Genomic DNA, 14550 nt, shown 5'->3' on the forward strand with positions numbered 1-14550 from the left:
GATTCAAAAGATGATTAGTATTATTAGATGCCATACAAAGTCCAAAAGACTGAGATAATCAGAAGGTCGCTGGTGTCTAGCCAAGTTGTTTCAGCAGAGTGACAGGGTTAGAATTCATATTGTAAGTGGAAAAGAGTGAACACGTGGAGTGCAAGTGAAGGCAGCCTGTACAGATTATTCTATATTGATAAAAATTTGGATAGTATGATTCGTAAGAATTTAGTCTAAGATCTAAGGAACTATAATTGTCATCTGAGTCAGAAAACTGAGGAAAAGGAAAGGAGGGGAAGAAAACAGTCTAATCAACAAGAACTGTTTTTTCACATTTTTTTCAAAGCTCAGATATACCATTTTCTAATCAATGAATTTGTTTAATATAGTATTCTGCCCCTCCCAACAAAAATTGTTATTAAGTTGGTGGGTATCTTGCATTCATTTATTCACAACATATTTATTGAGGGCCTATTTTGTGCCAGAGTATGTGCTAACCTCTGGAATCTTACAATTGGGGAAACAGAGGGACAACCCTTGAAAATTAACAAAAAGTCACGTACCATCTCTTCTCTCTGATGTTTAGCCTCAAACATGTTTTTAGGAACAAACAGTAACTATGAATTTAATATATAACTAGGTTCTTCAGGGAGATCCTCATTTTAAGTAGTGTAATTGCTATGGATTTTATGTTATATACTCAGGCTTGCAAGGAATAAAGCATTTACATTTTTTCTTTACCGAATTCAACCCTGAGCCCCTATCCCATTGGGCTGGCAGGAAATACAATCTGCATAGCTCCCGCGTCCTCCCTAGGCCATGTAATACCAAAGTTCAAGGGAGGGGCGTTGGAGGTAGATGGAGACCTCGGCCATCAGCAACACCATCCTGTGGTCCCCACTGTCCCAGCCCACATGTGAGATCATCACACAGCCAACCCCTCCAGGATCTTCTTATGTTCCCAGGATTTTACCGAGGCACAACAGTGAACAGATTCCTGTTCCTTCTGGTTCCGTTTGGTTTCAGACCTCCACTCACTCTGGAAAATCTAACCCTCCCTCCCCTTTTGCAGCTTTACTAAAGAAAAGCTTGACTTCAGGCAGCTTCTGCTTTCTGCCTGGTAAAACTCGCTAAATATCATGGGCCTAGCTACCTACTTGGGATTTGTGTACGAATCTCAGTTGAGGAGGAAAAATACACTGGACAACTACAAATTAGTTTTTCAAATAGTTATCCTGTTACATAGGCAATTTTCATTTTAGAGATCCTTTAAATTAAAAAAAAAAATTTTTTTTTTTTAATTGGGTAACTTCCCTCTCGATATAGCCTCTGCTCCACATTTCCTCAGTTGCCCATTAAGTCAACAGAGTCCTCCCTAAGCACCCTTGGGAAACACCTTACAAAATGCATCAGCTACTGGCTGCTCAGGCAAAAACTTTGCAAAGTGTAATTTTCAGAAGAGAGAAGCAGATTTTCTCCCCAGTACATCTCCGTAGGGTGTATTATGGTAGTCATTTCTTAGTTAAGCGCTGCCTAGAATATCATTTTAAAAAGCAGTGCAACCAATCATATTTGTGCCTTCTTCTCATACTTAGACATTGCTGAGAAAAGGAAAGGCAAAAAGAGGAAATTGCTCATAGACCCAGTCAAGGAGCTCAGTAGCAAAACGATGCATAAACAGCTTACTTCCTTTACGGACACACTCATGGTTTTGGAACTTGCACCCCCTACCCAGAGACTGATGATGTGGAAGAAGAGGGGAGGAGTAGACACACTTCTGTCAACTGCCGCTCAGGATGTGATGCATGCCAAACTTAAAAGGGTAATCGTTGCCGTCCTTTCACATCGATATATGGTGCTTGCTTATAAATAAATAAATGCATGTTGACGTATATACAACGGAATTTAAACTTGTGAGAAAATACCCCCTTGCTTCTTTTGAATTGATTTTCTAGATGTATGTGTATGAATTATGGTTTTTACTTTGTATCATATGTGGTTGTATTTTATTGAATTGCTTTGCTTGTATAAAAACAAGAAACCAAAATGTATATTTTTACAGTTGTTTACAAAATGCTTTCTGTCCTCTGGCTTTAAACTTGGAAGAAAAGTTATACAGAAGGAATCAGTAAAGGAAGAAGTGGGGAGCCAGAACCTAGTAGGTGAGACTTCCTAATTCTGTCAATGTGGAGGAGAATGTTGTGGAAACAAAATTGCATTTTATATTTCAAAATAAAGATGGAATCCAATTCCTTATTCCTAATTATAAACACTATCTCTAGAAGAGTATTTAAACTTAAAATGAATTGTTAGAGCAGCATTGCATTTTTCTATTTTTTGGATATTTTTTATCCCAGAGGCTTCATCAAGAAGATAAGTCTATATATACCACGTGGGCTATTCTTGATTTCACTCTTTCCCTCCTTCCCCATCCCGAAAGGCAGTACTCACAAACCTTCAGCAAAGAAAATCTTTATATTCTGCAGGATAATGTTTTATTTTAAAACAACTAACATGAAAATCATCCAGTGATAAAAATAGCGTTTAAGCAATATGACTAACCCAAGGCATAGATATTTTCATCCACCCAGAGGACACATGGAGTGTTAATAATTGCTGGTTATTATTGTGAAATTATAAAGTAATAATAAATTCAACTTATGTAGTGAGCGCATCTCTACTTCCTGGCCACCCTTCCTGAAGGCATTAAAATCTCCTGAACAATATACTGAGACGGACTATCCATGTTGTCTTGTGAGTGAATGTGTGGGAGTGAATGTGGAGGAGATGGAGGATGGGAAGTGGATGTGATAAAGAGTCAGAGGAGGGGAAAGGGAAGATAAATATGTGAGACTTGGGAAACCATACAGATAGTTTATATATGCTTTGCTTAAATTCTTATATTTTAAGTTGTCTATCAAAAGTTTTTTTTTTGTAACAACCATATCCCAAATTCAAGTTTTTTAAGATATTTGGTGAAACCTTCTCTACTTCTTTGACAATTCAGAGACCTCCATGTTGGAAGACCCAAGTTCCCAGCAAGACTTAAGTCAAACCAAAGCTTGGGAGGATGTGATTGATGGATCCAAGTGTAGCTCTCAAGAAGATACCAATAAAAATACTAACTCTGAGGTAGGTTAACCAGAGAGAATCATAAAAGTATTATTTTCTGACACAGATATGGTGATTTTTTTCCTTATGACTGCTATAGGAATGTTGGGACTCTGGTGTTAAAAAAAAAAAAAGTTGCTGCCGAGTCGATTTCAATTCACAGTGACCCCATAGGACAGAGTGGAGCCCATAGGGTTTCCAAGGAGTGGCTGGTGGATTCAAACTGCTGACCTTTTGGTTAGCAGCCAAATGCTTAACCACTGCGTCACCAGGGCTCTGAGACTCTGGGAAATTTTCTTATACTTATAGTTTATATTTCATCTTGCATTCTTCTACCATTTTCTTTGGCCAGTAGAAGTACTGCAGGGTAAAACGTGATTTTTGCTTCCAGAACAGTATTCCCTAAAAGTTTAGAATAGGAAATCACAAGAAAAAGTAGCTTCATACTGAAATAGTATTTTGTTACCATGAATTATGATATAATGCTATTGTGCATCAGTCATTAAATGAATGACTGTCCGTACTTGAATCTGGCTACATGACGAGACTCCTCCTAGGCCCCACATTTAGTATCTCATGGAATCTTTTAGGTCTCTAGCCAATAAACCTATGTTTTATTTCTCATCATCTATTTACCCTCCCCACCTCTAAGAGTATTATGTTTTAAACCTACAAATTATCTTGCCCTTGAATCTAAAGGACTATCTAAAGATCCATAACCAAAAAAAAATTCAAAAAATCTTACAAGTTAGTTGCGAACAATGTGCTTTAAAATATATTTCCAGTTGTCACTTTATGTGAGTATTATTGCCACACTAGATAAAAATAAACTAGTGCTTCTCTGTTCTGCTCCATCGTCACTGTATTTTGATAACCGCTCAGGGAATTCAAAGTCAATTCACGTTGAAACTGAATGCCCTTGGAAGAAAAGATAATTTTATAATGTGTTAAAACAAAATGCGTTTTACTAAATATTTGATTGCATACTGGATATTGAGATATGAGGTTGTCAGTACTACTCTCTTGCTTATTTGGGTTTGTGCATTTCTTAGAGAGCATCTACTGAAAATTATGACTAGGCAAACTCGTTTAGTCTATGATACTTTGCAAGGAAGATATAGTTTTAGTTACCATAGATGTATCATAGATATATTAACAGAATAGATTTTCCCAAGTGTTTGAAGTGCAAAGAAGGAAAGAGATTGATGCACCCGTTCTTTTGAACTCTGTATTCCTTTGTCCTAATTTGAGGAGGTGGAAAATATTTCTGAATATATCTTGTGCTTATTCTGCTCCCATAAATGGTGAACAGATGTGAAATACACTCAGGCATGGGAGCACAGTCAAACTGAAGGGACAGGAAGATACCGATTCTGATTAATCATTCCTAAATCTTCATAAAGCAGAATTTTTATATAAAGTAATTACAAAATTGAGAGTATCTAAAATGTAGCATATTCATAGAAATTAAAGGGAAGAACATAAGGCTCCATAAATATGTGTATTAAAGAATAAAATGCAACTCCTTATACCCACCAACATTCTAAAAAGCTGAAGTGAAAGCTCGAACTATATTGTAGAAAACTCCCAACTTAATCAAGATCTGGGATGACAGCGGGGAATGAAGCTTGGAGACTGGTGGAAGATAAAAAAGAGGCTGATGGTTTATAGCAATGAAAAGGGGAGGAGACGATAAGGAATGGAGAATTTCTGCTTTTTCTTTATTTCTTCCCTCCCCTTGCAGAGCACTAGCACCATTTTTTTCTTTCCTTTTGCCAGTTACAGCTCCAGCAGTAGTGGCAGGAATCCTGCCATGGAGCATTGCAGATCTTTTTCCCCTGTAAAAGCCCTATGAGGTGTTCTACTTTGTCCTACAGGGTTGCTATGAGTTGAAATTGACTCAGCAGCAGTGGGTCTTACCTGGTACTGGAGTGAGAACAGAGGTCAGTGACTGAGGCTAAGTAAAATGCTCCGAAGGAAAGTGGTCTCAGCAACCATAGAGATTTCTGATATGAGGTCTGCAGTGGTGAGGGAAATGGGAGGGAAAAGGATAGGTAGCAAGGAGGAAAGGGCTGTGCAAGTTCTCCATTTGTAGGTGGTGGTTGTTAGAAGTCATACAGTTGATTCGACTCATAGCAACCCTATGTATGAAAGAATGAAACACTGCCCCATCCTCACAATCATTGCTATGCTTGAGCCCATTGTTGCAGCTACTGTGTCAGAGCATCTCATTGAGAGTCTTCCTCTTTTTCACTGACCCTCTACTTTACCAAGCATGATGTCCTTCTCCAGGGACTGGTCCCTCTTGATAACATGTCCAAGGTATGTGAGATGAAGTCTTACCATCCTTGCTTATACGGAGCATTCTGGCTGTACTTCTTCCAAGACAGATTTGTTCATTCTGGCAGTCTATGGTATATTCAACACTCTTTGCCGGCACCATAATTCAAAGGCATCAGTTCTTTGGTTTTCCTTATTCATTGCCCAGGTTTCACATGCATATGAGGCTACTGAAAATGCCATGGTTTGAGTCAGGTGCACTTTAGTCCTCAAAGTGACATCTTTGCTTTTTAACACTTTGAAGAGATCTTTTGTAGCAGATTTGCCCAATGCAATGTGTCATTTGATTTCCTGGCTGCTGCTTTCATGGGTGTTGATTGTGGATCCAAGTAAAATGAAATCCTTGACAACATCAGTATTTATGGGAGGCATATAGAAAACAGGAATATTTAAGGCAGGGACTGCCTATACTAGAATATCACAGAAATAATAATATTTTGAGAATGCAGATAGTAGTTAGTTGTTATGGATTGAATTGTGTCCCCCCAAAATATGTGTATCAATTTGGCTAGGCCATGATTCCTGGCATTATGTGACTGTCCACCATTTTGTCATCTGATGTGATTTTCCTATGTGTTGTAAATCCTATCTCTATGATGTTAATGAGATGGGATTAATGGCAGTTATGTTTATGAGGTAGGACTCAGTTTACAAGATTAGGTGTGTCTTAGTCCAACCTCTTTTGAGATATAAAAGAGAGAAGCCTGCAGAGAGACAGGGGTACCTCATATTACCAAGAAAGTAGTGCCAGGAGCAGAGCACATCCTTTGGACCGGGGGTCCCTACACTGAGGAGCTCCTAGTCCAGGGGAAGACCGATGACAAGGACATTCCTCCAGAGCCGACAGAGAGAGAAAGCCTTCCCCTCGATTTTGGACTTCTAGCCTACCAGACTGTGAGAGATTAAACTTCTGTTTGTTGAAGCCACCCACTTGTGATATTCCTGTTGTTGCAGCACTAGATAACTAAGGCAGTAGTATGTAAAATTAGTTTTAGAAATGAACATTCATGTTATTACAACATTTAAGAAAATGATTATTCGTGAGATAACTACCAGCAAAATTACCTAACCTGCCCTAATTTTCTTTAGCAGGGTGTTGAAATTGTTTCTTCTGCTGCCAAGGAATCCTCTTTAAAGAATGCCTTCTTGACACAAGAAATTGAAAATTGTCCAGTTGAATTGGTAAATGTATGTATAGTCTCAAGAAAATTCTTAAAAACCTTGTTCCTAAATATTTAATGCCTTATTTATCTAAAAATTGGTCCTTAGAGCTGTCATTTTACTTTCTAAATTTTAGTTTAAATTAGTTATCTCAACAGATGTATGAGAGTAGTTTGATAAAACATATTCAGAATTGCTTTGACATGTTTGTCTTTAATTTATTTTGAAACTTCAAATAATTTTAAAGAAAGGTAAAAAATTTTTGTGTTTATCAAAAGTAGTCATGAATTTTAAAATGTTGAAAATCACCATTTTAAGTCATATAACATCTCTAGAGAAACAGAACAACATTGGGGTATGTTCTAAGATATTTCAATTTTATTCTATTTACAAAAAATGTTTGGACGTTTTCTCCAAAGCATTATATATTTCAAGGCCTATATCTAAACAAGACATCTAGAGGTCAGGAAAATAAAGCCGTCTGCTCAAAGGGCCACATGTCAATAGCAAAACCGCAAGTAAAATCTAATGTGCCCGATTTCCTGTACATTACTGCCTAAGTCTTTGTCCCAGAGTACTGAAGATATTTTTAAGATTCTAAGACATTTTAGCAAACAATATTTAGAAAATAATACCAATTTATTAATATGTTTTTTTCCTGTTGCTGTCAATTCTGACTTACCGGGACCCTATAGGACAGAGTAGAACTGCCCCATAGTGTTTCCAAGGAGCACCTGGTGAATTCAAACTGCCGATTTTTTGGTTAGCATCCATGGCTTTTAACCACTACGCCACCAGGGTTTCCTTATTAATATTAGGTATTATTAGTAAGTACCTAATATTAATTTATTTTTAAATAAAGTATCATTGTAATAAGTTCTGAGACTCTTAGATTATTTTTTTTTTTTCTTCCATGGAAAACAGACTCAATTCTCTGGATATTAGGACAGAATTAAAAATATATATATATATATATATATATATGTATATATATATGTATGTATCTATACATAATTATAAAGTTGAAATCCTTAACAGGATATATATAGATACATATCCTGAACTTCTACCTGAAACATCAAATAGCTGAACTCTCTCTTTGTTGCTATAGATAAACACAGGTTACTTTCCTACATAGTAAAGCAAACCACAACACAGCACAAATTCAGCTGTTTTAATAATCTACCGGGCTCTCCTCACAATGGATTCAACTGTAGGGTGTCCAGATAGATCAGGTGGACAGGCTTCGGCAAAATTCACAGACGATTCCTTCTGAGCCTTTTTCTGGCTTAGTTATACAATACAGGTGAAGCTACAACCTCATGGATCTTTAACAAAGAGTTGGACCATTGCTTTTTACATTTAAAAAACAACATCTGTGTATTTAACAATAAAATAAATATTAGTAAGTAGATGAACTCATTTTCCCCAGGACAGACCAGAAAGTAGCTGGAGGGATTTGGAAAATTCTTCAGAATAAACAAATCAGCCTCTTTGGACTATGAGAAAGGACACAGCATAGACAGGATCAGGAAGCCAGTATAGCTAGTGGGAATGGGGACTCAGCAGCTCCTAGGCTGAGTCTCCTCTGCCTCAAATGATTTAAAAAAAAAAAAAATTATACAGAATATTCTGGAACTTTCTGAAATAATATTGGAGTCCATGAAATTGTTGGGACAGCCCATGGGTGTGTGATAAGGGTGGCACAGACACTATTGGGTTGCATGGTCAGAGCTAGCCTAGCGAAAAATTATAAAGTAGGTCAGATCTGTGCCACTTCCCTTCCCCCATCCCTTTGTAGGTTTGTTCTTTTATCAAACTCATCAGCACCTTTTCTGTGCCCAGTTTCTGTTCTCAGTTTATAAGGTGTTAGTTGGTAAGGGCTTACAGTGAGTTCCTGCTAAGGGATTTCAACTTGACGATTTTTAAATACTGAAATGTTCCTTAAGGTGGTTTAGTTTCGAAGACCAAAAGAGTGAATCTATTTTGATAACATGACAGACAGTAGGTTGATCTTTTTTGGACAAGTCACCCTCAAAATCTGAAAGATTTTTAACCCAATTGTATATAAACTACTAAACACCAGTTACTTTCAGAGCTTCATTATCACTGGGTAAGTTCAGAAAAAGGCCTTTCCAAGGCAGTTTTTCTATAGCTTTATGTTTATTCCTGCCAACTAAATTCAGATCGTCAGAACTAGGATAGTCCTAGCCAAAAGTGCTTGTCTTTGGTGACTTTACTTTTGAAAGTAAGGGCACAGTGCCCTGGGATGCATCATCAATAAAGATTGCAGAAACTTCTGCTACTCTGGAGCCCCTTACCAGAAAGTAGTCAGAGGAGTATAGGTGTTATCCTACAAAGGTTGGTCTGTATTTGTACATAGTCGTATTCTCTCTATTATCAGGCTACAAATTCCTTATTTGTCAGGACCTATAGGGTCGCTATGAGTCGGAATCGACTCGACGGCACTGGGTTTGGTTTTGGTTTTGGTTTAGTGTTATAGTTGTGTTTCTTGTAGCAACTTACCACCATTCAGTAAATTTACCAAACATTCAGGAAAATTTGATTAAATGTAATATTTATCAGTCATTCAAACAGGAGTCATTGGGGAATGAACAAAATATTGAGGCAGAGAGATGGAATCGAAGAATTCTCCAGCTGTTAAATAGCTTACGGGTAAGATGGTAGGGTTTATCAACCCTGTTTTTTATATTTAAAAAATAAATAAAAGTTTGACTTAAAGCTTCTAGGCCTTGATAAAAAGGAAGTAGTTTTCATTATTTTTTTTGGAGCCAAATTCTGCTAAAGAGAGATGATTTTGAGTGGTACACCCAGGGTTAGATATAGGAGTTTATTTTGGGTGTCTACATGTTCTAATCAACTTCTGGCCTATATTTGTACATCTATTGTGCCCATTCTATCAACTAATTCTCAATACGTAACTAAGTTTATAAGAGTTTAAGAACTATCAGGGAATTTTAAAATTTAATTTATTTTATAAAAATAACACATATATGTAATTTTAAAAGTTCAGTAGTACTATGCTATAAGGCTGAAAATGAAAGACAAGTCCTCTGTTCCACCCTGACTTATCCCTAAGTCCTGCTCACCAGAGATAAGTATATTAAACTCTTTAAAATGTTCCTTTTAGTATATATGTCCGTATTTTTTTAAATATGTTTTTACTGGTCTTTCTTGACATTTCAGCTTTAAATTTTATGTATTGACTTCTTCAGGCAGAAAGTGAAAATTCAGTGTAGTTACCTCTTCCCTCAATATATTTTTAGCACAAGTTTTGGTTAAATCAATATTCAGTGTTTACCGTGTTCTAATTTTTTTTTTTTAATTGTAATAGTTATGATGCAGGTCTGATTATGACAGACAGAGAAGATACCAGTGTCTTAAAAAAGATAGTTTATTTCTCTTTGAGGTAGAAGTCCAATTTGGTATGACAGCTATGCTTACAAAAGTGTCAGAGACTCAAGTTCCCTTTACCTTCTTGTCCTCATTTTCATGGTCCACAGTGGCTAATTACCCACCATGTCCACATTCCAATCAGCACAGAAATTGTGGGTCCCACTTTTGATATCTGTTGACCAGAACTTAACCGTATTGCCACACCTATTTATTTGACAACTCTGTTGTTGTTAGTTGTCAGGAAGTCAGCTCCAACTCATAGTGCCCTTGTGTATAACAGAACAAAATGTTGCCCGGTCCTACACCATGCTCACAATCTTGGATGTCTGAGCCCATTCTTGCAGCTGTTGTGTCAATCCATCTCATTGGGAGTTTCTCTCGTTTTTGACGACCTTCTACTTTCCCTTTGGCCCAGCTAATCTATTATTATGGAAGAAGAGAAGGATGGATATTTAGGGACAACCAGCAGTTGCTGCCACAAGGACTGTGCAAAAATTAGTTCACATTGAAGCTTCATAGTCTAATTATATTTTTTTCTTGTCAATTATTTTTCTGGGTTTAATCATTGCCTCATTTTTCTTAGTGTCTTTCCAAACTCTCTGATAGTACAATAAAACCCCTTTTAATATACTCAAACATATCAATTGATCTATCATTTCCTTGTTTTTTTCCCTTGGAAGTATCCCTCCTAGAACTCATCATCCTCTTGTTCTGATCTGGACTAGTCACTCTGTAGATCTGCTCCACAGTTTTTGTTTTGGGACATCCCTTTACCATAAAAGTGGGAACTCCTTTGTCTCTTTCCCCTATTAGTTCCCCTGTTTCTTGGTGCTTTGATCTTCCTTTATCTTGAATGTTTTGGTGGTTAACGTCCTCTTATAATTTCCTGATATAAAGAGAGCACGGGAGATAGAGACTCTTCAAGTTTCTATCTCCCATGATGCTATTTCCAATCTAGCATCCTAGATTGGAAGTAATTTCTCTCAGATATCAAAGGCTTTGCAACATTTCTAGGTTTGTCATCCTGTTATTGAAAAGTCAGACACTGCCTTCGTTGGTGATCCTTTGTATGTGACCTTTATTTTCTCTCTGGAAGCTTTTAGGTCTTTCCTTTATCCTTGGTGGTCTGAAATTTCATGATGATGTGCTTTGGTAGGGGTCTTTTTTCATTTATTGTGCTGAGCATGCAGTAGGTTCTTTTAATCTGAAAAGCCATGTCCTTGAGTCTGGGAAATTTTTTTGTATTATTTCTTGAATTTCCTTTTTGTTGTTCATCTGCTCTCTCTTTCTACACTGCCTGTGGATCACATGGTGAATCTCCTGAACTGCTCCTTTAATTTTATAAAAATGTTTTCTCCCCTTTATTAGTTTCCTTTACAATTTTATTTTTCTTCTCTCTAGAAGATTTCCTCAGCTTTATTTTCCAGTTTTTATTGGATTTTTATTTCTGCTTTTGCCTGTTTGTTTTCTAAGGGTTTGTTGTTGTTATTGTTAACTGTTTTGTTTTATGATGTCCTGATTTATTCATTATTTCATTTTTTAACACCTTTATTGAGGTATGATTAACATACAACAAACTGCACATATTGAAAGTATACAGTTTGATAAGTTTTGATGTATGTCTACACGTATGAAACCATAACCACAGTCAAGATAGTGAAGATATCTATTACCCCAAAAAGTTTCCTTGTGCCCGTTGGTAGTCCCTCCCTCCCATTCCTCACACTCTCCCATCCTCCCTCCCCCAAGCAACCTCGGATCTGTGTTCTTTTGCTATCATCCTAATGATTTTTCATGGATGCAGTGTCTTCTCTTAACATTTAGAGATTAGAACTTGTGTCTGGTCTGTTCATTGTCTCTATTTCCTTAATGATTCCCTTGAGTCCATTCTCTTTTGATCTTTCATGTTACAGATTTTACTCGAATACTTGGTGGATCTTTAGTTGTCTATTTTTATGTGAGATACCAAAAAGCTGATTGGAAGCCATGTATTAATGGGTGGGGCTGTGGGCTTGTGGTCTTTATAATGGGACACCCCAGGTATCATTATCTATAGGTCTTTTTCCTCAGAATGGTCAGTTTTTCCACACTAGTCTTTAAATCTACTGCCAGGGAGGACATAAGCATGATGTCAGTGGTTTGGGAACCAAAAGGAGATAAGGGAGAGGCTGGGGATCTTCCTATTTGTGGAATGACACTTCTGTACCATCCACGGTGCCTGGTGTTCCAAGTTCAGAGCCTCAGTGACTGGTATCTCCAGAAAGGCAGCTTTCTCCTCCCTCCTGGGGTCTGGGAGGTGTAGATCCCTGTTTCTGTGAGGTGGTGGAGTGGACCTGAGGGTCTAACTGCTCCCAAGGAGATTTTCAAGGATTTATCCTATTTTCAGCTTTACCTCTCATCCCATGCTTAAGACATACCAATGCCTCCAATTCCTGAGCTTTTCCAAGGTTCTATATTCTATAGCTCAAAGTGGCTTGTTTTTTTTGCTGGTTTTCCTTCCATATGGCAGTTAGGATTTAGCTTTCTCTACTTTCTTTGTCTTTATCTCTTTCCTTTGACACTTTTTATTTTTTCATTTTCATTTTAGAGAGGTTTCTGGAGGGATCAGAAATAAGCATGTCTGTTCAATCTTGCATATTTTTCCCTTAGGTTTTTTTTTTTTAAGGAATGCTTGAAATTGAAAATGTGTCCCTGCTGTACCCCAGGGAAAAAACTACCCAGTCCACATCTTGTCTCCTCAAGGGAGGGAATAAATGAAGACTTAGTATGTTGTTGTTACATGCTGTGGAGTTGATTCCAACTAATAGTGACCCTACAGGACAGAGTAGAACTGCCCCATAGGGTTTCCTAGGCTGCAATCTTTATTGGAGCAGATCTCCAGGTCTTTTCTCCAGCGGAGCCCCTGGGCTCTTTCAAAGACTTGGAATGCCATCTCTGAAAAGTTACTGACGCTAGGTCCCTTCTTTGGTTCAGATAAAGTATGATAATTTATTAATTTGTTGTATGTTATGGAGTGGGGGGAAAAAACCTGTATATAGTATTTTGAAAAATGCTTCACAGCTATCCAAGGAGTTCTATACTCACAGGGTTACTGGCCAGTATTCACTATAGTGTTTCTAACCAAAAAAACTATACTTTTCTGCTGGGAATCTACTTTCCAGTTCTGGTCTTCATAAAAGGAGTTATCGTTATCCATAATTAAATACTTTTTTCCACCTCAGTTATTTCTGGTAGACACATAGGTACCCTATGGTGAATCCAACATCTTTTTCATTTGTGCAAAGAAACTGGGAGATGTTTACATAGTCATATTCCCTTGCCATTGTAATGTCCATATGTATTTATTTCTACATTTACCACTGCTGTTGTGTGCCTTCAAGTCATGGACCCTAAATGACAGAGTAGAACTGCCTCATAGGGTTTCCTAGGCTGTAATATTTATGGGTGAAGATTGCCAGGTCTTTTCTCCTGCAGAGCTGCTGGTGGGTTTGAATCACTGACCTTTTGGTTAGCGGCCTAGTGTTTAACCATTGGGCCAACATCATTCCTTCATTTACCACTAGAGTTGTTTATAGTCACTGCCACCTCTAGGGCCTTTGAGGAGAAGCCTGACTGGCTGGTAATTTTCACCATATTTTGAAGCCTCCCAAACTCCTGTGGATTTTTCCCCCCAATTAGTCCAAACTAATTGTGCTTTCCACAGGAACCGTTTATGTTAACATCATTTTCCAAAAATGTCTAATGGATGTATAGCACATTAGACATTTATATAACCCTTTAGAATTATTTTGCATACATTTTCTCAATGTATCAAACTTGTGCTCTGTGGCCAATGATGTGTTTAAAAGTTTAGTAAAGAGTCATTTGTATTTTTCCATTTAATAATTTCAGTAACTTATCAAAAATATCATTTGTCATTCACTATGTATCCACGGTGTATTAAGCCTGCTGTAGTTCTAATGATGTTTCCCTTTTATTTTTTTCTCTTTTCCAATTATTTTTCCAGGAATCCAACAAGATGGGAATACAGTCCTTTAGTCTGATGAAGCTCTGCAAGAACTGTGACCGAAAACGAACAGCTGCCAAATTTTATAGCTTTCTTGTCCTAAAAAAACAGCGGGCTATTGAGCTGAGCCAGAACGCTCCGTATGCAGATATTATAGCTACAGTGGGACCAACGTTCCATAAAATGTGAAGGAAATGCAGAACATGCAGGGTTATGTCATCACTAGAATTTCTGGGTCAATTGTTCAGTTTAATGCAGAAGTCATCTGGAAGCAGCTGAAGGTCTAATCCATTTCATAGATAAGCAGACTTCCTATTTTCTGTCTGTAAGTTCACAATAATCATATCCAGAATTGGAAACTTATATGCTTAAAAAAATGCTTAATTATAGCTAAGTTTTTTTTTTTTTAACTTAGCTAATTTGAATATATAGGTTCGCTATGAGTCAGATTCGACTCAATGGCAACAGGTTTTTGGTTTTAATTTGAATATATAGCATTTATCATTTCTCCCACTTCAATGTTG

The 14550-nt window shown here is 37.2% G+C and overlaps 1 protein-coding gene across 8 annotated transcripts in view; it reads left to right on the plus strand.

The window, feature by feature from the left end:
* RAD21L1 (RAD21 cohesin complex component like 1) overlaps positions 1-14380 on the plus strand; it is a 30522-nt gene extending 16142 nt beyond the window's left edge. For 4 of the 8 annotated variants that reach the window (XM_049869828.1, XM_049869830.1, XM_049869829.1 and 1 more), the window contains 6 exons: positions 1587-1813; positions 2054-2153; positions 2999-3123; positions 6532-6630; positions 9190-9279; positions 14027-14380. In XM_049869828.1, coding sequence (XP_049725785.1) covers positions 1587-1813; positions 2054-2153; positions 2999-3123; positions 6532-6630; positions 9190-9279; positions 14027-14215 — 830 coding nt within the window. In that variant the 3' untranslated portion in view covers positions 14216-14380. The remainder of the gene's footprint in view (positions 1-1586; positions 1814-2053; positions 2154-2998; positions 3124-6531; positions 6631-9189; positions 9280-14026) is intronic. The other 4 variants (XM_049869832.1, XM_049869831.1, XM_049869833.1 and 1 more) reach the window with 4 other exon arrangements.
* The last annotated feature ends 170 nt before the right edge of the window (positions 14381-14550 follow it).

This window comes from Elephas maximus, chromosome 25 (assembly GCF_024166365.1).
Source record: "Elephas maximus indicus isolate mEleMax1 chromosome 25, mEleMax1 primary haplotype, whole genome shotgun sequence".
Lineage (NCBI taxonomy): Eukaryota > Metazoa > Chordata > Mammalia > Proboscidea > Elephantidae > Elephas > Elephas maximus.